Source organism: Oncorhynchus tshawytscha, linkage group LG10 (genome assembly GCF_018296145.1).
Source record: "Oncorhynchus tshawytscha isolate Ot180627B linkage group LG10, Otsh_v2.0, whole genome shotgun sequence".
In the NCBI taxonomy this organism is placed as follows: domain Eukaryota; kingdom Metazoa; phylum Chordata; class Actinopteri; order Salmoniformes; family Salmonidae; genus Oncorhynchus; species Oncorhynchus tshawytscha.
Genome location: NC_056438.1, coordinates 57,059,037 through 57,084,468, shown reverse-complemented (window position 1 = coordinate 57,084,468; position 25,432 = coordinate 57,059,037). Strand labels below are relative to the sequence as shown.

Sequence of the window (25,432 nt, the reverse complement as noted above, 5' to 3'; positions counted from 1 at the left end):
ATGTGCTAGAAATTTGTAACGTGTGAATTGTTATAACATCCTTTGCAAACAGAGTAAACAAGACTTTTCTGTGTTAGAACAGCTAATACGAGTTGCATCCCTAACAGAACAGGTCTGTGAGAACCTTCAGAGATGAGTCAGCGACCTCCAAATATTAAAGTTATGTAACCTTTTTTTAATGCACCTGAAGGCTGTTGGGTATTGTGGTTGACTTTAAAGAGCATTATTGTTTTGTGCCTTTAAATAAAATTCTGACTGACACCCACTTCCTTTTTTTCTCATGTATGTTGTGCAGTCTGTTAGCTGTTGTTAAATAATGTAAAGTAAACTGAGGATGTATCACACTACTGCACTAATAGGAGCCTCCCCACTGGGCACATACGTCAATTCAACGTCTATTCCACGTTGGTTCAACATAATTGTATTGTGTGTGCCCAGTGGGTCATTTTTTTTTTATCTATGAGGGGAGATGTCTTCATAAATTAATAAAAGATTGAAAAATAATTTACTTAAATAGGCTAATGGATTGATTAAAAAACCTAGGCCTACATATTCTGTTAATAAGAGCCTGAGGATGGCCAACAAGGCCCATTAAAACATGGCTCTTTATGAAGCTAAATGATCCTTAGTATGACCTTCTTAAACCAATTCCATATAGCTTAGTAGATCCCCCCTCCCCTGGCTTAGACAGAGCTTAGACTGTAGAGGGTTAAAGCATGGCTCATTATGTCTTTCCAGTGCTTAACGCCACATCATCAATAGACACTGTAGCTTTCAGCTCCTGCTCTGAAGGGAATTATGTCAAAAGCCACCTGTTCATTTATCCTGGCTGATACCTAGAACAGAGCTGCCTGGCTCCCTAACAGTTTTCAGTGGTGTGTTATTGTCAATATGAGGAACCAACTAAATAACCAACATCAAAAGCAACAGATCAGCAGAACATGTATCTCTTGCTGTAACATTCCCAGTACAGCTAACTGACTGAAATTACAGGAGCCTACTAGACCAATGCTTTGCAGTTTCAATTTTTAAACCATTCCATCAAGTGAAATGACCCCTATAACATTGGAATAGATTTGGAATTGTTTTAGTTTCCCTGTGCTGGATGATGGATTGGGTAAGAGTATCAAAAGACATCTGGGACATTGGTAACCACGCTATGGTACTAGCAAGCAAGATACAACCTGGGAACAAGTAGAAATCTTGGTTAGATTTCATTTGCAACCTGGACAGGTTTAATCCTCAAAACACATTGCTTTATCGTCCTCAATTCGTTCCACATTAAAATAGGCAAAACATGACGATAGGGGAGAGTGGGGTAAGTTGACCCTCATGAAGAATTACTATTTAAATAATACTCTTCACTACAACACAAAACTTGTTTTACTACTTGATTTCTATTGAGATGTGTAGTAAACCAGTAGTGATTTATGTATTAACTGAAGTAGTAATGAGTGATAAATTGGGAGGATTCACTGCTGAACACTACAATACTCTGCCTTCAGAAGTTTGACTTTTTCCACATTTTGTTGTGTTACAGCCTGAATTTAAAATAGATTAAATTAAGATGTGTCACTGGACTACACACAATACCCAATAATGTCAAAGTGGAATTGTGTTTTAATGAAAGGAAGGAAAATGCACAGGGAATTCACCATGAGGTCAATGGGGACTTTTAAACCGTAACAGAGTTTAGTGTCTGTGATAGAAAACTGAGGATGGATCAACAACATTGTAGTTACTCTACAATACTAACCTAATTGACAGACTGTAAGAAGGAAGCCTGTACAGAATAAAACATGTTCTAAAACATGCATCCTGTTTGCAACAAGACACTAAAGTAATACTGCCATAAATTTGGCAAAGCAATTCACTTTTTGTCCTGAATATAAAGTGTTATTGGATTTGCCCCAAACATATTACTTAGTACCACTCTCCAATTTTCAAGCAAAATGGTGGCTGCATCATGTTATGGGCATGCTTGTAATCGTTAAGGAATGGGGAGTTTTTTAGGATAAAAAAAGCTAATCACAGGCAAAATCCTAGAGGAAAACATGGTTCAGTCTGCTTTCCACCAGACACTGGGAGATTAATTCACCTTTTAGCAGGACAATAACCTAAAACACAAGGCAAAATCTACACATGTTTACCGAGTAGACTTGTGAATGTTCCTGAGTGGCCGAGTTACAGTGTTGACTTAAATCTACTTGAAAATCTAAGGCAAGACTTGAACATTTTTGTTTAGCAAATGTTTTAAATAATAAATGTTGCACAATCCAGGTGTGGAAAGCACTTAGAGACCCAGAAAGACTCAAGAGCTGTAATCGCTGCCAAATGTGACTTTAACATGTATTGACTCAGGGGGCTGAATACTTACAGTGGAGCAAAAAAGTATTTAGTCAGCTATCAATTGTGCAAGTTCTCCCACTTAAAAAGATGTGGCCTGTAATTTTCATCATAGGTACACTTCAACTATGACAGACAAAATGAGAAAAAAAATCCAGAAAATCACATTGTAGGATTTTTAGTTAATTTATTTGCAAATTATGTTGGAAAAATAAGTATTTGGTCAATAACAAAAGTTTCTCAATACTTTGTTATATACCCTTTGTTGGCAATGACAGAGGTCAAACGTTTTCTGCAAGTCTTCACAAGGTTTTCACACACTGTTGCTGGTATTTTGGCCCAATCCTCCATGCAGATCTCCTCTAGAGCAGTGATGTTTTGGGGCTGTTGCTGGGCAACACGGACTTTCAACTCCCTCCAAATATTTTCTATGGGGTTGAGATCTAGAGACTGGCTAGGCCACTCCAGGACCTTGAAATGCTTCTTACGAAGCCACTCCTTCATTGCCCGGGCGGTGTGTTTGGGATCATTGTCATGCTGAAAGACCCAGCCATGTTTCATCCTCAATGCCCTTGCTGATGGAAGGAGGTTTTCACTTAAAATCTCACGATACATGGCCCCATTCATTCTTTCCTTTACACGGATCAGTCGTCCTGGTCCCTTTGCAGAAAAACAGCCCCAAAGCATGATGTTTCCACCCCCATGCTTCACAGTAGGTATGGTGTTCTTTGGATGCAACTCAGCATTCTTTGTCCTCCAAACACGACGAGTTGAGTTTTTACCAAAAAGTTATATTTTGGTTTGATCTGACCATATGACATTCTCCCAATCTTCTTCTGCATCATCCAAATGCTCTCTAGCAAACTTCAGACGGGCCTGGACATGTACTGGCTTAAGCAGGGGGACACGTCTGGCACTGCAGGATTTGAGTCCCTGGCGGCTTAGTGTGTTACTGATGGTAGGCTTTGTTACTTTGGTCCCAGCTCTCTGCAGGTCATTCACTAGGTTCCCCCGTGTGGTTCTGGGATTTTTGCTCACCGTTCTTGTGATCATTTTGACCCAACGGGGTTAGATCTTGCGTGGAGCCCCAGCTCGAGGGAGATTATTTGTGGTCTTGTTGTCACGCCTTGGTCTTAGTATTTTGTGTTTTCTTTAATTATTTGTTCAGGCCAGGGTGTGACATGGGTTTATTGTGTTGTCGTATTGGGGTTTTTGTAGGCATTGGGATTGTGGCTGATTAGGGGTGTGTCTAGCATAGGCTTGGCTGCCTGAGGCAGTTCTCAATCAGAGTCAGGTGATTCTCGTTGTCTCTGATTGGGAACCATATTTAGGTAGCCTGGGTTTCACTGTGTATTTTGTGGGTGATTGTTCCTGTCTCTGTGTAGTGTTCACCAGATAGGCTGTAATTAGGTTTTCACGTTTCGTTTGTTGTTTTTGTATTTATTTAGTTATTTCATGTATCGCTATTTTTTCATTAAAGAACATGAGTAACCACCACGCTGCATTTTGGTCCGACTCTCCTTCAACAGACGAACGCCGTTACAGAATCACCCACCACACACGGACCAAGCGGCGTGGTAACAGGCAGCGACAGCAGGAGCAGCGAAAGGAGGAATGGACATGGGAGGACGTTATGGACAGCAGGAGTATGGAGTATACGACTTGGGAGGAAATAGACAGGTGGGCGGTCGACCCAGAGCGGCCCCAAAAATGTATTGGGGGCTCACAGGGAGTATGGCTATGCCAGGTAGGAGACCTGCGCAAACTCCCTGTGCTTACCGGGGGCTAGAGAGACCGGGCAGGCACCGTGTTATGCTATGGAGAGCACGGTGTTTCCAGTGCTGCATAGCCCAGTGCGGTTCATACCAGCTCTTCGCCGGGCTAGAGTGGGCATCCCAGGTAATTGGGCAGGCTTGGTGCTCAAGAGCTCCAGTGCGCCTGCACGGTCCGGTCTATCCAGAGCCACCTCTACACACCAGTCCTCCGGTGGCAGCTCCCCGCACCAGGCTTTCTGTGCGTGTTCTCTATCCAGTTCCACCAGTGCCAGCACCACGCATCAGGCCTACAGTGCGCCTCGCTCTCCAGCGCTGCCGGAGTCTCCCGTCTGTTCAGCGCTGCCAGAGCCTTTCTCCTCTACAGCGCTGCTGGAGTCTCCCGCCTGTTTAGCGCAGCCAGAGCCTTCCTCCTCTCTAGCGTTGCCGGAGCCTCCCGCCTGTTCAGCGCAGCCAGAGCCTTCCTCCTCTACAGCGCTGCCGGAGCCTCCCGCCTGTTCAGCGCAGCCAGAGCCTTTCTCCTCTCCTGCGCTGTCGGAGTCTCCCGCCTGTTCAGCGCTTCCAGAGCCTTCCTCCTCTACAGCGCTGCCGGAGCCTCCTGCCTGTTCAACGCAGCCTGAGCTGCCAGGTTGCATGGAGCAGCCAGAGCTGCCAGTCTGCATAGAGCTGCCAGTCTGCATAGAGCTGCCAGTCTGCATAGAGCAGCCAGAGCTGCCAGTCTGCATGGAGCTGCCAGTCTGCATGGAGCTGCCAGTCTGCATGGAGCTGCCAGTCTGCATGGAGCAGCCAGTCTGCATGGAGCTGCCAGTCTGCATGGAGCAGCCAGAGCTGCCAGTCTGCATGGAGCAGCCAGAGCTGCCAGTCTGCATGGAGCAGCCAGAGCTGTCAGCCTGCATGGAGCAGCCAGAGCTGCCAGCCTGCATGGAGCAGCCAGAGCTGTCAGTTTGCATGGAGCAGCCAGAGCTGCCAGTCTGCATGGAGCAGCCAGAGCTGCCAGTCTGCATGGAGCAGCCAGAGCTGCCAGTCTGCATGGAGCAGCCAGAGCTGCCAGTCTGCATGGAGAAGCCAGAGCTGTCAATCTGCATGGAGCAGCCAGAGCTGTCAGTCTGCATGGAGCAGCCAGAGCAGCTAGATCCGCCAGTCAGCCATGATCTTCCAGATCTGCCAGTCAACCAGACTCTTCCAGATCTGCCAGTCAACCAGACTCTTCCAGATCTGCCAGTCAACCAGACTCTTCCAGATCTGCCAGTCAACCAGACTCTTCCAGATCTGCCAGTCAACCAGACTCTTCCAGATCTGCCAGTCAACCAGACTCTTCCAGATCTGCCAGTCAACCAGACTCTTCCAGATCCGCCAGCCAGCCAGGATCTGCCGGAGCCAACTACCTGCCTGAGCTTCCTCTCAGTACTGGGCTTCCTCTCAGTACTGGGCTTCCCCTCAGTCCCGGGCTTCCCCTCAGTCCAGTGGGGTTCTGGGTGAGGACTACGAGGTCATGGTCGGCGGCGAGGGTGGACTATCCCAGGACGCAAGGGGGAGGAACTAAGACATTTATGGAGTGGGGTCCACGTCCCGAGCCGGAGCCGCCACCATGGACAGACGCCAACCCAGACCCTCCCTATGGTTTTGAGGTGCGTCCGGGAGTCCGCACCTTGGGGGTTTCTGTCACGCCTTGGTCTTAGTATTTTGTGTTTTCCTTAATTATTTGTTCAGGCCAGGGTGTGACATGGGTTTATTGTGTTGTCGTATTGGGGTTTTTGTAGGCATTGGGATTGTGGCTGATTAGGGGTGTGTCTAGCATAGGCTTGGCTGCCTGAGGCGGTTCTCAATCAGTTAGGTGATTCTCGTTGTCTCTGATTGGGAACCATATTTAGGTAGCCTGGGTTTCACTGTGTATTTTGTGGGTGATTGTTCCTGTCTCTGTGTAGTGTTCACCAGATAGGCTGTAATTAGGTTTTCACGTTTCGTTTGTTGTTTTTGTATTTATTTATTTCATGTATCGCTATTTTCTCATTAAAGAACATGAGTAACCACCACGCTGCATTTTGGTCCGACTCTCCTTCAACAGACGAACGCCGTTACACTTGTATGTCTTCCATTTCCTAATAATTGCTCCCACAGTTTATTTCTTCAAACCAAGCTGCTTACCGATTGCAGATTCAGTCTTCCCAGCCTGGTGCAGGTCTACAATTGTATTTCTGGTGTCCTTTGACAACTCTTTGGTCTTGGCCATAGTGGAGTTGAGTGTGACTGTTTGAGGTTGTGGACAGGTCTTTTATACTGATAACAAGTTCAAACAGGTGCCATTAATACAGGTAACGAGTGGAGGACAGAGGAGCCTCTTAAAGAAGAAGTTACAGGTCTGTGAGAGCCAGAACTCTTGCTTGTTTGTAGGTGACCAAATACTTATTTTCCACCATAATTTGCAAATAAATTCATTAAAAATCCTACAATGTGATTTTTTTTTCTCATTTTGTCTGTCATAGTTGAAGTGTACCTATGATGAAAATTACAGGCCTCTCATCTTTAAGTGGGAGAACTTGCACAATTGGTGGCTGACTAAATACTTTTTTGCCCCACTGTATTTAAACAAGATGTATTCTTGTTTTTTTATGTTATTTTTTTTAAATCCACTTTGACAGAGTATTTTGTGTAGATTGTTGACAAAAAATGACAACTAAATCCATTTTAATCCCACTTTGTAACACAACAAAATGTCAAGGGGTGTGAATATTTTCTGAAGGCACTGTACCTATTTCCTATTAACATCTTAAATTCTCCCTTAATGACTACTGTGTAACTGAGCATCGACAAACTTCAAACCTACACAATTCCTACACATTCACTATTGAATTACTATGTAATGCCTACCCATTTCAAATGTATGTCTACTCAATCCCTATTGAATTAATATTGCCATTTGTGTATGTAGTGTTGTGTCACTATTGATCCCGACAGAATTGCTCCAGATCCTTTTTCATTTCCCCCTTTCAGCCCCTTGAATTACTGTTGACATCTTTTTCACTAGCAGCGGTGGGAAAAGTATTCAAAAGTCATACTGTAGTAAAAGTAAAGATACCTTAATAGAAAATTACTCAAGTAAAACTCACCCAGTAAAATACTACTTGAGTAAAAATCTAAAAGTAATTTGGATCTAAATATACTTAAGTATCAAAAGTAAATGGAATTGCTAAAAATGTACTTAAGTATCTAAAAGTATTCAAATTCCTTATTATGCAAACCAGACAGTACAATCTTGTTTTTTATTTTATTTACGGATAGCCAGGGGCACACTACAACACAAATTTACAAACAGAACATGTGTGTTTAGTGTGTCCACCAGATCAGAGGCAGAAGGGATGAAAAGGGGTGTTCTCTTGATAAGTGCATGAATTGGACCATTTTCCTGTCAAAATGTAACTAGTACTTTTGGGTGTCAGGGAAAATGTATGGAGTAAAAAGTACATTCTTTCTTTAGGAATGTAGTGAAGTAAAAGTAGAAGTTGTCAAAAATATAAATAGTAAAGTAAAGTACAGATACACAAAAAACTACTTTAGTACTTTAAAGTATTTTTACTTAAGTACTTTACACCACTGGTTACTAGACTAGTGCACATGCCATTTCCTCAAGTTATTAGCTGTAGTTATATAATCATACAATAAATAAGCTTATACAAACGTAATTGCATTTTTGTTAATCCCTTTGAGGCCTCGTCTTCATTCAGATTCTCTTTTGCGTTGCAGCCACATTTCTCCATCACTTAACCTTTTGGGAAAAAAACAAGCAAAGGAGACAACCACAGGGTAGCCTAGTGGTTAGAGCGTTGGACTAGTAACCGGAGCTGACAAGGTACAAATCTGTCGTTCTGCCCCTGAACAGGCAGTTAACCCACTGTTCCTAGGCCGTCATTGAAAATAAGAATTTGTTCTTAACTGACTTGCCTAGTTAAATAAAGGTAAAATTAAAATTATAAGCCATTATTCATCATCTGCTAATAAAGGTTACATAACACAGAAAAACATTTGATAAACAATGTTAATCTTACAAACAATGGCCTCCAGTCTTCTTACAGTATGTCGGGGGTCTCTTTGGCAACAGGTCAAAAGAGGTAAGTAGAATGGGTAAGTAGAACAAAATGAACATACTGTACATTTGCATACAAACACACATATGAATTAGCTAGCATGACGAAACACAGGCTACATTGCTACAGTCTATTTCAATGGGGCTAACAAACAAGGCCATTTTGGCTAGCAATCTTTTTCATCTGGTAAAAAGTTATATAAATTACATTAAAGTATTTATAAAACATAAAATTAAACTTACAGGTGGTGCCGGCATAAGGGCTACGAAAGACAGGATGATGAAGGATGGAAGTTGATTACAGGATGGTCAAAAACAGTAGATAGCTAACAACCAAACTACTTCCTGTTTTGTCTCCTGCGGTAGCGAAAAACTTGTGTAGAAAAGCTGTCGTTTTTTTACTACTTATTTACTACTAACATGAAGTAGTACAAATCTCTACCTGATTACTAGAAACACTACTACTGTTTTCCTACTGAACACTACTTGTGTATCTTGAGTAGTGCATAAACTACACAATCCCCACAAGTCTTTACATTGTCACTACTGTAACTCATGCAAGCAGTAAAATTTTATTTAAAAACAGATACTAAACACACCTCATGGAACAGCAGGAACTGTGAAACAACACAAACATTGGCACAGACACATGCATACAGACACATGATAAGACACTATACACACACACATATTTTGTGTTGTAGATATGTGGTAGTAGAGTAGGGGCCTGAGGGTACACACTTATGTTGTGAAATCTGCTGTGAATGTATTGTCTTTTTTTTAGAAATGTGTAACTGCCTTCATTTTGCTGGACCCCACAAAGAGTAGCTGTTGTCTTGGCATCTAAAGGGGATCCATAATAAATTCAAATACTGCACAAATAGGTTTTGTGTAGTAATTCAGTAGTACTTTTTCATGAGGGGGGGTAAATTGAGCCACCCTTGGTTTCTAGGAAACCATACACAAAATGGATAATTTGACCAAATATTTAGGAAGAGATCATAATTTTATGAAGTCTGAAGGAAGAAACCACGTGGAAAAAGTGGTAATCAAGTCTAAAAAAAAAGGATTTTCACCAAGTCAACTGAATGTATTGTGTTAGAGGTTTCATGATGCTTGTATCTAAACCAAACATTTTCATTCTATACATCAGTTGGGATCTCTATAAGCTTCAATATGAGGTCCATCCTTGTAACTGTGTGGGCTGATATAGCGCTAGGAATATGGGACCAAATACTAAACCTTTGACTACTTTAATACTCATAAGTGAATTTGTCCCAATACTTTTGGTCCCCTAAAATGGGGAGACTATGTACAAAATGTGCAGTAGTTTCTAAACAGTTCACCCAATGTGGATGTAAATACCCTCAAATTAAAGCTAACAGTCTGCACTTTAACCTCAAAGTCAATGTATCATTTAAAATCCAAAGTGCTGGAGTACAGATCCAAAACAACAAAAAAGGTGACACTGTCCCAATACACTGTATCTGGAAAGACATTATCCTAAATAACATGCAAAGACTACTCCTTTAAAAGCACTGTGATGCATTGTACTTGCACATTTCAAGGAAACAATATTTCATAGCAATATCGCTTTCTGTCTTTCTAAATATTCTCAGGGTGTTAGAGAGCAAACAGCATCTAACAATTCCCAAACCTCTCAATGTACTGATAGCCATACCATTTGTTGACAATTTGTTTGATCGTGAGATAAATCTATATACATGTACAGGAAACTGCCAAAATAATGGAAACACTTGAATAAATGAGGGTCCTGGCGACTCTTATCACGTGGGGTGCATTTTCCTGGCATGGTTTAGGTCCACTCAACCCAAGGTAAACGCCAATAAATAGTGATTACCTTCAACCTGTGGTGAATCATTTCTATCCTGATAGGAGTGGATGACAATGCCCCCATCCACAGGGTACAAGTGTTTACTGAATGATTTGATGAGTATGAAAATGATGTAAACCATATGCCATGGCCGTCTCAATCAAGATCTGAACCCAATTGAACACTTATGGGAGATTCTGGAGCGCCGCCTGAGACAGTTTTCCAAAACCATCAACAAAACACCAAATTATGGAATTTCTCATGGAAGAATGGTGTCACATCCATCCATTAGAGTTCCAGACACTTGTAGAATCGATGCCAAGGCGCAATGCAACTGGTGGCTCGTGGTGGGTCGTGGTGGCATTTCCATTATTTTGGCAGTTACCTGTAGTTACCTTAGGCATGTTAAACAATTTTGCCATTCTTATTTGGATCATGAGGCAAGACAAAAATATGTCCTTATTTACAAATAATATAATTATGTTTATTTTAAACTGTTCACCTTCTCCTTAAACAGTTCACATGCAGTATCTCCATAAGATTCACTATCTGCTGGGCATTTCACACAGAGAAACACACAGAGAGGCGAGACCATACCAACAGCAGAAGATCTCCTTGAAGGTTTTCCTCATCTCCTGGCTCCTGAAGGCGTAGATCAGCGGGTCAATGACAGAGTTACACATGATGAGGATGAGGTACATGTTAAAGTGGGTCATGAAGCACACGCAGTAGGGGTTCCTAGGGCAGGAGATCATGAGGATGAGGTGGAGGAAGAAAGGAGCCCAGCACACTATGAACACCCCCAAGAGAATGGTGAGGGTGATGGCCCCCTTCATGTTGGCTGCCTGCCAGATGGGGCCGTTGCCAGGCAGAGCGGCGATCCTCTTCATGTGCAGACGCGCCAGCATGAACATGTGGACGTACAGCGAGGCCATGAGCACCAGCATGCTGAAGAACATGATGATGAGGCAGATGAGGACGGTAGTGCTCTCCGAGTAGACGATGAAGAGGACGCCCGACACGGTGCAGAAGGTCCAGATGCTGGTGATGATGGCGGCGGCCCGGCGCGTGGTCATGATGTTGTGGTAGCGCAGCGCGTAGAAGATGGTCACGTAACGGTCCACGGCGATGGCCAGCAGGCTCCAGATAGACGCCAGCAGGGAACTACAGATCATGGAGTCAAACACGTTGTCCATGCTCTTGATCACGCCGCCACCAATCCCCAGATTTCCGTCGGTGATCATTGCCATAACAATGGTCTCGGTGGCATTGGAGACGCTGACCAGCATGTCGGCCATGGCCAGTGAACAGATGAAGAAGTACATGGGAGAGTGCAGATTCTTGTTCTTAATGATGGCGGCGATGACCAGGATGTTCTCCAGCAGGCTGACGATGCCCAGCGTGAGGAAGACCTCGGTGGAGATTAGCAGCTGCTCGTAACACCCAGACGAACCATGGTGTCTCTCCGCTCCGGCTTGGTGCTGTTGATGGCTTAGAGGCGGAGCTCCAGAGCTGTGGTTCCATAGGTGAAATGATCCATGGTGATGCTGGTACGTGGCATTCATTGTTTTTGTAGGAACTCTTCAGTCAGTACTCTTCAGTTTACTTCTTTCTTCATTATTCCCTTAATCCGTCTAGAGGGTTTCTGTGCCTAATGAGGAGCTGCTTACTTCAAGCTCCAGCTTTGAATGCCATGCAGACTCTGGGCAGTGAACTAAAGTCTGAAACACTGGGAGGAAGTTCGATACGTGACCACAGGCGCCCGTCTGACTACTTCTGGCACTGACTCTACAGGCAGGAAAGCCTTATCATCCTCTGGTCTCACACTGCCATCTATTTACCACAGCTTCAGCCAGAGAGGTCTCCGAGAAAGGGAGCGCGGAGAGAGCAGGGAAAGAGAGAGAGTGAGAGAGAGAGGTGGACACGAGAGGGGAGAGAAGGAGATTGGGAGAGAAACAGAGAGAGACAGGGAGAGAGGCAGAAATTGTGAAAAATAGATGGAGGTTGACTGAGGGTGTGTGTCTGTGAGTGAGTCCTGAGAATTTGAGTCACTAACTGAAAGAAAAGGTATTAAAGCACAGATAGCCAGCCAGGGCTTCACTTAACAGAATCATTCTCACTTTTCCTATAGACAACCCTCAGCACTCTCATCCCTGACTCCTCCCCGTCTCTCAGCCAATGGGGGAGTGCTTACAAGGGTGGGAATCACATCTGGAGTGTGTTCTTGGTCTGAGAGAGGTATGAATAGCCCTGCTGCACCTCACTTCAGCACATGCAGATTGTCCTTGTAGCATGTGCCAATTTAATCAATCTAATTGATGGTTTTATTAATGTCAGAAATGTGAGTCTTGATCGAGGTCTTTTGAAAAGCATTCACAGGGATGATTTACGTAAGTGTATCAATAACATTTAGGAACTGTATCCTATCTACCACTATGTTTCAAGCAATCAGATCTACTGGACATGCTCTGTAGCCTTGTCATTCATCCCCAGCTGCTGAATACATTGCAACCTCCCCATTTGTCCTAAAATTAATCACACCTGCGTCGTCCAACGAAGAGAGTTCCTTTTGCATCCCTTTGATATTTTAAGTAGAAATTGTGCACCAATATAATATTTTAAAACTCTATATTAAATGACGTGCCCTTTAATATAGACCACATGGAGAGAAGGCTTGCTGAAGTGTCAAGTGTCACTTCTATGAAGATTTCAATCCACTTAATCCAAACATTTCACCATCATTGTAAAGCACTAGTTATTTTGTTGCTTTGACAAAGCCATTTCTGAAGAGTATTACTTATTTAATGTGATTAGTGATTCATTTACGTACTGTATGTCCCTCATTTCAATGTGAACACTGTTACGTGAACTGAATCATAGTGTAAAAGTAGATGTGCTGGTTCTACTCTTTTTGGCCATTTTCTGGTGTTTTGTCATGGAAAACTGAGCTGGTCAAGCACAACACATCAATCCTGTTACCCATAGATAGACGGGCTAGAAATGTTTTAGCAATTCCATTTTTTTGTTTTTGCATTCAATTGCCACTCCCTGTTGCACACAACAAGGTTCTATTCCCCCTGTCATGAGAGGATTTATGATTAAATCGTCAACCCTGTTACTTCATTTGGCACTTACTAGAGGCATGTTTTTATTTAACCTTGAGATGGGAAGATGTGTTTTTTATGTTCATAATGAAGAACATGTGCTCTTTATGACAGAATGTTAAAATGAGGTATTTCATCCTCAAGTGGATAGTCTTTTTTTTTTTAAATTGTACACTTCTCAAAAAGCACCGAATTGGTGGAACTGTCAAAGCCTCCCAGGGCTTTAGGCTAGCTTCCTGGCCTATTGATCACACCTCTAGGTGTTTGAAAAACACACATGCATGCACACACACACACCAAATACATACACCAGCTTAGGACAGGACATAATCGACATCACCCCATCCCCTGGGCTGAAAAGAAGCAGATGTTTTTGTTCAGGTGAGCAGTTTGTCCTCACGTCTTATATCAGCCTGTATCAATAAGAGATATTGTTGGAAGTTACTGTATGCACCAAGCACAAGCAGACAAACATCAAATGAAAATAAAACCACATGTTATTTGTCACGTACACAGTTTTACAGCATGTATGAAAAGTGCAGTGAAATGCTTGTGTGCTCGCTCACTCAACATTGCAGTACAATAACCAATATTAATAAAAAAGTTCAATAAAAAAATATTAAGTAATTAGAAGGTAGTAGGCAAAGTAATAAACTGATATGTACACAATAGGATATACAGTACAGATTATGAATGTGCTATGTCAAGTATGACTGTATTTACAAATATAAAGTGGATAGTCATGGTCGCGCAGTTAAATAGTATATGATAGAAGAGCAGCATCGGAAATATTGTGTGTTGAATAAGCCATCAATTTACCTAAAACTCAGTGTAAGTCAGGACTACTTAGCCTCATTCAGGGAGCTCAGAAGGCTAAACGGAAGGTCTCTCAACAGGTATGTCACGCGCTAACACGTATCAAAAAGGCTCAATTGGCTCATGTCCACACTTTCATCAGTAGGCATCTATAAAGATCAAATGGATGTGCAAATGATTTTATCCCCAAGTGGTCATGTCATCAAGGATATTAGAATATACAAGGCAGACTGATCAGATAAATATTAGATGAATATTGAGTCATTGTTACAGGCTATTCTCAATGCCATCAAAGCATGGTCTGGAATGTTTTTTGAAAAGCTGAAGCTGTGACGATTGTCGTTGGTGGAATTAGACCAAAATGCAGCGTGGGTTAGGTTAATCATATTCTTTAATGAAAACCAAAAAAACAAGAGAGAACCAACGAAACGTACAGCCTTGTAGGGCTCAACAGCAACAACAGAAGGACAAGATCCCACAACATAGGCAGAGATGCTTGTTCTAGGTCCCAAGAAACAAAGAGATCTTCTGTTGAATCTGACAATTAATCTTAATGGTTGTACAGTCGTCTCAAATAAAACTGTGAAGGACCTCGGCGTTACTCTGGACCCTGATCTCTCTTTTGAAGAACATATCAAGACCATTTCAAGGACAGCTTTTTTCCATCTACGTAACATTGCAAAAATCAGAAACTTTCTGTCCAAAAATAATGCAGAAAAATTCATCCATGCTTTTGTCACTTCTAGGTTAGACTACTGCAAGGCTCTACTTTCCGGCTACCCGGATAAAGCACTAAATAAACTTCAGTTGGTGCTAAATACGGCTGCTAGAATCCTGACTAGAACCAAAAAAATTGATCATATTACTCCAGTGCTAGCCTCTCTACACTGGCTTCCTGTCAAAGCAAGGGCTGATTTCAAGGTTTTACTGCTAACCTACAAAGCATTACATGGGCTTGCTCCTACCCATCTCTCTGATTTGGTCCTGCCGTACATACCTACACGTACGCTACGGTCACAAGACGCAGGCCTCCTAATTGTCCCTAGAATTTCTAAGCAAACAGCTGGAGGCAGGGCTTTCTCCTATAGAGCTCCATTTTTATGGAACGGTCTGCCTACCCATGTCAGAGACGCAAACTCGGTCTCAACCTTTAAGTCTTTACTGAAGACTCATCTCTTCAGTGTGTCATATGATTGAGTGTAGTCTGGCCCAGGAGTGGGAAGGTGAAGGGAAAGGCTCTGGAGCAACGAACCGCCCTTGCTGTCTCTGCCTGGCCGGTTCCCCTCTTTCCACTGGGATTCTCTGCCTCTAACCCTATTACAGGGGCTGAGTCACTGGCTTACTGGGGCTCTCTCATGCCATCCCTGGAAGGGGTGCGTCACCTGAGTGGGTTGATTCACTGATGTGGTCATCCTGTCTGGGTTGGCGCCCCCCCCTTGGGTTGTGCCATGGCGGAGATCTTTGTGGGCTATACTCAGCCTTGTCTCAGGATGATAAGTTGGTGGTTGAAGATATCCCTCTAGTGGTGTGGGGGCTGTGCTTTGGCAAAGTGGGTGGGGTTATATCCTTCCTGTTTGGCCCTGTCCGGGGGTGTCCTCGGATGGGGCCACAGTGTCTCCTGACCCCTCCTGTCTCAGCCTCCAGTATTTATGCTGCAGTAGTTTGTGTGTCGGGGGGATAGGGTCAGTTTGTTATATCTGGAGTTCTTCTCCTGTCCTATTCGGTGTCCTGTGTGAATCTAAGTGTGCGTTCTCTAATTCTCTCCTTCTCTCTTTCTTTCTCTCTCTCGGAGGACCTGAGCCCTAGGACCATGCCCCAGGACTACCTGACATGATGACTCCTTGCTGTCCCCAGTCCACCTGGCCGTGCTGCTGCTCCAGTTTCAACTGTTCTGCCTTATTATTATACGACCATGCTGGTCATTTATGAACATTTGAACATCTTGGCCATGTTCTGTTATAATCTCCACCCGGCACAACCAGAAGAGGACTGGCCACCCCACATAGCCTGGTTCCTCTCTAGGTTTCTTCCTAGGTTTTGGCCTTTCTAGGGAGTTTTTCCTAGCCACCGTGCTTCTACACCTGCATTGCTTGCTGTTTGGGGTTTTAGGCTGGGTTTCTGTACAGCACTTTGAGATATCAGCTGATGTACGAAGGGCTATATAAATCAATTTGATTTGATTTAGGCGGGGGAAAAAGGCTACCTAAGTATGATTCCCAATCAGAGACAACGATAGACAGCTGCCTCTGATTGGGAACCACACTCGGCCAAACACAAAGAAATACAACACATAGAATGCCCACCCAAATCACACCCTGACCAAACCAAATAGAGACATAAAAAGGCTCTAAGGTCAGGGCGTGACAGAACCGAACCACAAAATAATCACTTTGGCTAATAATGTGCGTTCTATCCATCCTTTTGTCTCTGTGAATGAATCTGCCACTGTCTCACACTGGCATTGGCTTGACTGATTAGCCAATGGTCAGTACAGACAGAGAGGGCCAAATCAGATAAGTCCTTTGTCAGTCAGCACCCTGTGGAACAGTCACACTATTGGAGGATAGATCCACTCCAAGTGACAGTGAGCAAATCAATGAATTAGCTTGTCAGCTACTGTCTGTAAATGAGCCAATGAAGCTGAAGTTGTTCCAAAAGCTTGTGTCATCACAATAACTATTTGTACTTATTAGGTGAAATTTTTTCTAGTTTTCTAAATATATTTTTTGACTGAGATTCCTTTAAATATAATTTGCTGATCTTCTTACAAATCAAAAATACTGTCGTCAAAAGCATACTTATCATTATTCGATTTCTACACAACTCTGGAGTACACTATCCATACTTTTCATAGTTGTCCCCATGTGTACTATTGAACTTATAGATCCACCGTTATGGCTGTGTTTACACAGGCAGCCCAATTCTTCACATTGCAATCTTCCATCCTCACTCCTCAACAACAAAAGGAGGTGGGAGGGTTTGGTGCTGATCTGATATAGTATGTCATACTTGAATTGATCCAGGAATCGCAAGGTTAGCTTATTAACACATCACATTCTTTCAAACAGTTCAGTGTTTTGCTGACAGCTTTGTAACAACTTTCGATCACACTCGCGGTACTCTGACATCACCTCAAAGGATCCTGACAGCATGGTAATAGAAAAAAATAGTCACATTTAATGTGGCCTTAACATTTGGCACAAAATTATAATTATTAACCACAAATCAGATGTACTGTGTCTTGGTCCTAAAATACTTCAAGAATCGATGTGAGTTTGTGAGAACATGTTGCAAACAGTCTTATGTTAATTGTTGTAGGGGTCAGGTTGGTTTTCAGTATTCCCTAACTGTAACAGGATGTACTAGACGTCGTCCACCTTAAGTGGGTTTTAAATAGAGAGGATGGCTTCAGGTACACCCACAATCACTTGGTGACAAATTTACGTATTTTGTCAATTGTATGTATTTTTCAGGGATAGCTTGGGTTAAAGCAAAACAACATTTCTGACTCAGGCCATTAGCACGAAAATTCTGGGAAGTTGCCATGGCTGCATTGCAGTTTGGGCAGTTGACATCTTTGCAAGAATCTGATAAACAATCAGCAGGTTGATCATTTCAGAGGTTTCCTATAATCCATCAGCAACAACCATTCATTCATGTACAGTACATAGAAATATCCCTCTTTACAATCCTTGTTTTTTCTCTGTTATTTTCTCATTCATGCTTTGTCTCTGCTTTGTTTTGATTTAGGTGGAGTTAGTTTCTGTGTCCTGGGACCAGCTGGTGAAAGAAATGGGCTGGCCTTTCTCTTTTGTGTGCTCATGAACAAGGCAAAATTAGAAGTTGTACATGGCTGCAGCAGCTATGGTAATATATGGATATGACTAAATAAATGGTGAAAGAATAGCTTTTTCAAAGGGTTTATTGGTCTAACCTTTATTCCCTGGAGGCCACTTGAGGTTATCACTCTTTTTTTCAAGAGAGACCTGATGAGACTTATCATTTGATGGGGAAATAAACCACCAAATCTTCAAGTGATTTTTGTTTGCGTGTCTTGTATGCAGATAACACCTGTTACGAACCCCTTTGGCCCTGCAGTCTAGGGGGGATGGAAACGAGACCCGTAACATATCTGAGGGGGGCTGAGCTGGACCCAAGGAAAGAACTAATAAATATCCCCCAAAAAACCTAAGCTAGTCTAGCCTGCTTCGTGAACAGCTAGCTAACTGATAAAATACAGTGGGTGATCCTCCCAGTTCTAACTAGGGTACTTAGACAAAGTTTTCCTACGGGTAACGTATGGCCATAGGCAACTTGGCTTTGTTTCCCCTTTTCCCACCAACAAACAAACAGTCATACACCACAACAATACATACTCACATAATAACAGACAAATGTGACATGTAGGCGCAAAAACAAAAGAGAGATAGCTCCAGAGACAACTGATTGGGGTTCTTTTAAACCAAGGGAAAGGGGATGTGATTGGGTAAGGGAAAAGGAGTAGGTGCTTCTTCAGATTGGCAACTGATTGGCGACTGATTGGCAACTGATGACTGCCACCTGTGACTAGGGCAGAAGGAGAGAAAACAAATACACACAGGATACCTGTATCCATAACAACGCCCTTCTCAGATTAGAATCTAGAAAATGTACTAACATTCCAAGTGTTAGATTGATTGATTAATTTTATTTCAGTGTCATACACCAATTGGTGCCAAGCCCACATGTGCTTATAAGACACTATTTCTTGAAGTACGATGTGCACAAAACACAAAACAAAATTACATTTTGCAATTAACACGCATACATAATATGGAAGCCTACATAATGATCATGGCAAGTACAGCTACCATTTTGTAACATTACACAAACAATACATTTCTACTTCTCCCCAGGCTTTGAACATAAATTGAGCAATATGAAATACCGTCTGTGTAAAGGGGACTTTCAGGTGAACAAAATAGAAGATCAGTTGCGGATATAGTCAATCAAAAATCAAACTGGTTTAATATAAATTTGCAAACAGGGAACACAGTATCTGCACAGGAGCAGAGAATAATGTCTTACTTGACCTTATATCCTAATTCCACAGCACCAGAAAGTCAAAACAAATTTGTCAGCTGCTAAAGAATCACAGTGTTTCACAGAATACAACAACAATCACTGCCCTTAGTCCTTGGACCTCCAGACCTCCTGGCGGCCCTATCAACAGATACGAGTTTAACAAACAGCATTGAATCTAGTGTCCATCAACCCGCACAACCAGAACACTGGAAATCACAGAAAGAGAAAACACACTGTGTTAATCACTCTAAAAGGAATAAGAACTTTAATCATCTTAAATATTCTCCATTACAGTCCCCCGTTTTGGTCATTCGACATAGCCACCAAAAGTGACATGTCAATGGCCAATCAGTATCTCAATGCATTTTTATGTTTAAGATTATTACACATTTCACAGTGTGTAGACCCCCACAATCAAGCTGCAGTTCCAAAAATAATTATTCAGATATGCTACAGTTCAGAACTCACAGACGTACAGTAGAAGCCATTGATGATGTCCAGGATATTGTATTTCCCAACCAGACCAGCTTTAGTCTGAGCTGTCACCACCATCACCTGCTGTACATTCAGCCTCATCAGATTGTCCCAAGCACCAACAGCATGAGAGAAGTTTAGTTGCTCCACATCTATCAAAGATCCACCACCATATTGTACAGTAGGTATGGGGTTATTTTCTGCTTATGCATCCTTTTCACCCTTTTGCATCCCGTGTAGCTCAGTTGGTAGAGTATGGCACTTGTAACGCCAGGGTTGTGGGTTCGATCCCCATGGGGGACCAGTATAAGAAAAAGTATGAAAATGGATGCACTCACTACTGTATGTTGTTCTGAAAAAGAGTGTCTGCTAAATGACTAAAATGTAATTATTTAGATGCCAAACTCACCATCGGTATTTATGGCCAAAAGCTCTATGTTCATGTCATCTGACCAGGACTGGCTCCAGGCAAAAGTGACATAGGCAGTCCCCAATACATATTCACAAATTGAGGGTAGGAACGATGTGGTGATTTCCACGTGGAGTAGAGAAATAACAACAAGTAGAGCACTGTCAGTGTAGCTACCTAGCATGCTAACCTTATCTAGCTAGCTAACCTTATCTAGCTTATCTGTTGTTGTACACTGTATGCAAAAGAGTAGCCAGAGATCTAGGCTATGGCTTGTTCTGACGCTGGATTTGTCATAAGCATTGAGGGAAAACTTTGCCACAGATGGATAGGGGAAACCAGCATCTTTGACTTTGCCATTTATTGTTATCGTCAAAGTTTTGTCATGTTCCATAAATTGCAGGCACAAATCCGCAAAAGAAATAGAAAGAATAAGATGAAGCTCCTATAATATGGATAGCCTAACTATTGAACGGTTTTGGACTAGAGACAAGTTTTTCTACATTGTAATGGACATAATGCAACCTTTAGTAGGCTTCTGGCAGGCTATTTTGGCTGAGCTACAGCAATGCCAAGTCAGCCAATACCAGTGTTGGGGAAGCTACTCTGAAAATATAGTTTACCAAGCTACCGATTACTTCACACTGGAAGAAGTTATTCTACACTAAAGCTAAAGTTAGAAAAGTAGTTCAGTATTTCACTAGTTCACTAGATTCACTAGTTCACTACATCCAAACTACTAGATAATTACAATATCTAAATCTCAAGTGTCAACTTGCGAGAACAGATCATTCCAGAATCAGATGTTACCAGAATGTGTAACTTTGGCTATTAAACATAAAAAGTGAGAATTAGGCACACAAAAAGTGTTTAAAGTGAGAATTAGGCAGGTATGATGCAGAAAAAGAATGTCAATTCTTGCCTACTTCACCATATTTTATTTTATTTGTGAGAAGTAAGAAAATGTGTGAGTAGTTCCAGTTCACTAGCTATGCCGTAGCCTCGTTACGGGAAGCCTGAGGAAGTTCCATGGCAGAAATCAGCTAAAGAGGGGTCAGAACCTGATGTAAATCAGTGGCACCTCACAAAACGTTAAACCAATCAAATGCGTTGCTTGGATGGAGTTCCAAAGGTGCTCACCAGATTGATGCTGCAGGAGCAACAGGGAGGACTAAACATGTCAACAAAACAAGCACTGGTAACAAAACATTTTAGAATGTTTGCAGCACGCTGGTTTTCACAGCAATTCCCTGTTATTTCGAGATGAGCAGCTAAAGCTGCAGCAAGAGGTGAGAAATGGCACACAATGCTGGCACTTCTCAATTTTAAAAATGTTGACGTTTCCAAACTGATACTGTATTTGGCTGTAAAGGCAATCACAATGTTTGTTTTGAGAAGTTAGCTAATGTGAGGTTCTGTGTTATACACTATAGCCCGTTACCATATCATATGTGATGGAATACTATTTGCTGTTGGCTTGTGTGAGTGTATGTGTTATGCAACATAGCTGACTTGAGACATTGTTAACAGTTTCAGGGCCATGGGCCTTTCTCATGATGGAAAAATACAGAATAACATGAAGACAGGAACTGTGCAATGAGAGAACAAACGGTCTTTTGTTAGATAACAGGAGCCAGGTGCCTGATAACTGTATATTCTACACAACTACAACGACTGACCGCTGAAGCGCCCAGGGTGCTGGGACCAGCTCGGGCGCCAACAATCAACGATAGGCTGGGTGAGTTTAAACCACGCCCAGTCTCTACTCTGACAGGCTGGCTCGGAAGCAGGAACTACCTCTGTCAGAGTATATTATAATAATTTTGTCAGGAACAAATCAGTTCTCTGTTTGCCCTGCGAGGTGGGACAGAGAGCCTGTATATACGAAAATTGTATTTACCACTTATTGCTTAGCTAATAAAAAATACATAGTATACAATCGGTGACTCAATGTCATATTTATCCTGATACAAGATTCGAATTGATGCAACCCTAACACTAATCTTGTAATACCTAGGTATAACTAACTAACTAGCTACCAGCTAGTTCAATTTCTCTCATGATTATGAAGCCAACAACATTTTTCTAAAAAAAGTATATTATTGACCTTAAAGTTTAGCTGTGTTAGCCCAGTCGCTAGCTTATCCAGAGTCAGTGATGCGAGCAACCATGTACTGTCTATAGGAACTGCAATAATTTTGCTAGCAAAAATGATAAATTGAATGAAATTAAATAAAATGAACCTTGTAAAATGTTACCTGTAAAGCTTATCTCCTGTAGCCTAATTGCCATTTCCTTATTTTCATACTGTACCTAAATTAAAAGGCATGTACAAAATCTGGTATAATTGAGAACATATAGCTCAACATGTAAACAATGTGTGAGTTTAGCTATTCTCTGCTTCAGATGAAGATGCCGATAATAACAGTAATGTCATCATACTGGAGACCTATGGCTGCATTCGCGATGCCACGCAATAAGCTGCAAAATGTATTCACATAGTTGATATACTGACAATCAAATAAAACTGGAGATCTTACCACTAGACAAAAAGGAAATATTAATTCGAGAATACAACACAGAAACACAGACACATTAGAGACAGAACCCCTCTTTATTGCAGGATTGTGACGATTAATCAACAGTGACACTAGTTCAATTTGAATAATAGTTTAACAGTTAAAACAAGTTTAAACACTTCACTTCAAAGATTCAACACTTCATCACTTCAAAATGTAGAAATAAGATAACTCATAATATGAGTAGGATTAGATAGCTTAGTGTAAACAACAATAGACAATCGAGTAGTCACAAGTAGGCTATTATTACTAAAGCATGGCCAGCATGGCTCCACTGATCCCTGATCTACTGGTTGAGGAGACTTCCATTCCAGCCCAGCAATAGCACACTTAATGATCAACTCAATAGATTTGATCAGTTGAATCAGGTGTGTTACAGCTGAGCTGAAACAAAACCCTGCACACCTAACAGGGTTGACCTGCTCCAATTTTAATTGGTTTATACATTGTGTTTGATGTTTAACAGTATTTTAGTATACTACATTTGCTAAGATAGGTAGGCCTACACATACAGTATAACCAATTTTTGTATTTATTTAACGAGGCAAGTCAGTTAAGAACACATTCTTACTTACAATGACAGCCTAGGAACAGTGGGTTAACTGCCTTGTTCAGAGGCAGAACAACAGATTTTTACCTTGTCAGCTCAGGGATTTGATGTAGCAACCTTTCGGTTACTGGCCCAATGCTCTAACCACTAGGCTACCTGCCGGCATATAGCACATACCCCTAATCTCTTAGATATTCATTGGGACCTCTCTCTTCATCTGCAAACAGGCTTTCACAGCTTTCCATATCTGAGAACAGAAAACAGGCTTCATTTTACTTAAGTTAGACAGCACTGAATATTATGTTCCTATTTTCACTCAGTCTTCAAAGTTTCCCTCTCTAGGGACTGGAACTGGAGAATATTTTCAAAATGTCCTCCCACAAAATGACCTGCCCTATCCAGTAGCCTACATTCTCTCTTTACCGACAGCTGAAGCTGCAATTTCACCATGTTCCATGGCTGCTATCCACTAATGCATTTGGAGACTGTGTTTTTAATTTAGAATGATTACATCAATATAGCTAGCTAATAGGAAGATAGCTAGCTGGTGGCATAGCTGATGACATTTAATTAACTTACCTAAACACGGTGTAAAGTTAGCTGGCTAGCTATCTAGCAGCTCACTTGAGTTAACCTGTAAAGTGGCCTACTGTAGCCAGCTAGATTGTTTTTTTAACATTTAAAAAATGTATTTACTTACTTGAATAGGTTCCCCCACTGCCTCCGTTATTTGGGGTCCTTACACAAACTAAATAATGGGCAATCTTCAAGATATTTCGGTGATAGCAAAGCGCAGCCAGCAGCCTTGTGGACAGGACGAATGGAGTCAGAGCGGGTTGGCGTAGTTTTTTCGTCAGAATAAGGATGCATAAGCAGAAAAGAACCCCATAGAATATGGTGTTGGATCTTTAGTGTTATGGGGCTATTTTGCTTCCACTGGTCCTGGGGCCTTTGTTAAGGTCAACGGCATCATGAACGTTCCCCAGTACCAGGACATTTTAACCAAAAACCTGGTTGCCTCTGCCTGGAGGTTGAAACTTGACTGCAAATGGATCTTCCAGCAAGACAATAACCCCAAGCACACATCAAATTCTCCAGACATCAACCCCATTCAAAACCTGTGGTTTTGGGCAGTCCATAAGCACAGACGTAGGATACTCACAATATTCTGTATGGAGGAATGGTCTAAGATCCTTCCCAATGTGTTCTCCAATCTCATAAAACATTTTAGAAGAAGTCTCAATGTCGGTATCCTCGCAATGTGGAGGGTGCTGGAGTATTGATAACAGGGGATCCAAAAAGCTTTTTAAACAGTATGTCAGCTGTGTTGATACACACTGTATTAACACAGCTGCCTTCTCAGCTTTATCTTTCTTATTTTTTGACCAAAGCCATTCGCTCACCTGACTGTTCACATCCCATCCTCGTCACCAAGCTTAAAAGAGAATTTTCAGGTGAACAAAAGAGAAATGCAGTTACGGATATAGTCCATCTTAAATCAATATGGTTTAATACAAGTTTGCAAACAGGGAGCACAGTATCCTGCACAGGAGCAGAGAATAATGTTTAACTTGGCCTTCACCCTTATATCCTAATTACACTGCACCAGGAAGTCAAACCAACTTTGTCAGCTGCTAAAGAATCAGTCTTTCATAAATTACAACAGTGTCCTTGGTCCTTGGACCTCCAGTCTGGTGTCAATCCCTATCAACAGATATGAGTTTAACATATAGCATCGAGTCTAGTGAACATCAACCCACACAACCAGAACCCTGGAAATCATGTGTATTACAGATAGGGAAAAAACATACAGTGTTAATCCCTCTAAAATTAATAACAACTTTATTAATCTTAAATATTAATTGCGCCCTTCAAAAAAAAAAATTACAACTTTTGCTCGTCATATTATAATAGATAACGCCATAATGTCTTGTTTGCAAATAACACCCTTCTCAGATGAGAATCTAGAAATATTACCAACATTTCAAGAGTAAGAAATTCATTACTACGAGTAAGACCATGTGTATCAAGAAAGACATTGAGCTAGACACTTAAACATGCTCTCACAAACAATAATTATTATTTTAATGTCATATAAATCCAGTTGCCAGTTTTAATATATTATTCCAATCATGTCTTCAGATCAAAGGAAACATTCACAACAGTCTCTTTTTGATCCTTCAGAGTGCTGTATGCGGGTTGAGTAGCACACACTAACATATTTTGAGCCAAATAATTACACACAAAAGGACAATAAAAGACAGAAGAGATCATAATGAATTGATGTGGTAGCTAGTGATTGTCAGAAACATTTTGGGGAGGCTCTCATTCTCAAAGGTTTTTGGAATAGCATTGTTTCATTCAGGTTGAATAGCCTTGTGTCATAATGCGCCCACCACCACG

The 25,432-nt window shown here is 41.8% G+C and overlaps 1 protein-coding gene across 1 annotated transcript; it reads right to left on the bottom strand.

Annotated features, from left to right (window-relative positions):
- Window positions 1-10,374: 10,374 nt before the first annotated feature.
- On the bottom strand, window positions 10,375-11,747 carry LOC112261112 (melanocortin receptor 4-like). The gene has a single exon (XM_024436452.1). The coding sequence runs from the start codon at window positions 11,596-11,598 to the stop codon at window positions 10,579-10,581; it is 1,020 nt and encodes a 339-aa protein (XP_024292220.1). The 5' UTR covers window positions 11,599-11,747; the 3' UTR covers window positions 10,375-10,578.
- Window positions 11,748-25,432: the final 13,685 nt, after the last annotated feature.

Bases quoted from the DNA above. Each gene is read 5' to 3' on its own strand.
- LOC112261112 (XM_024436452.1), bottom strand. From the start codon at position 11,598: ATGAATGCCACGTACCAGCATCACCATGGATCATTTCACCTATGGAAC.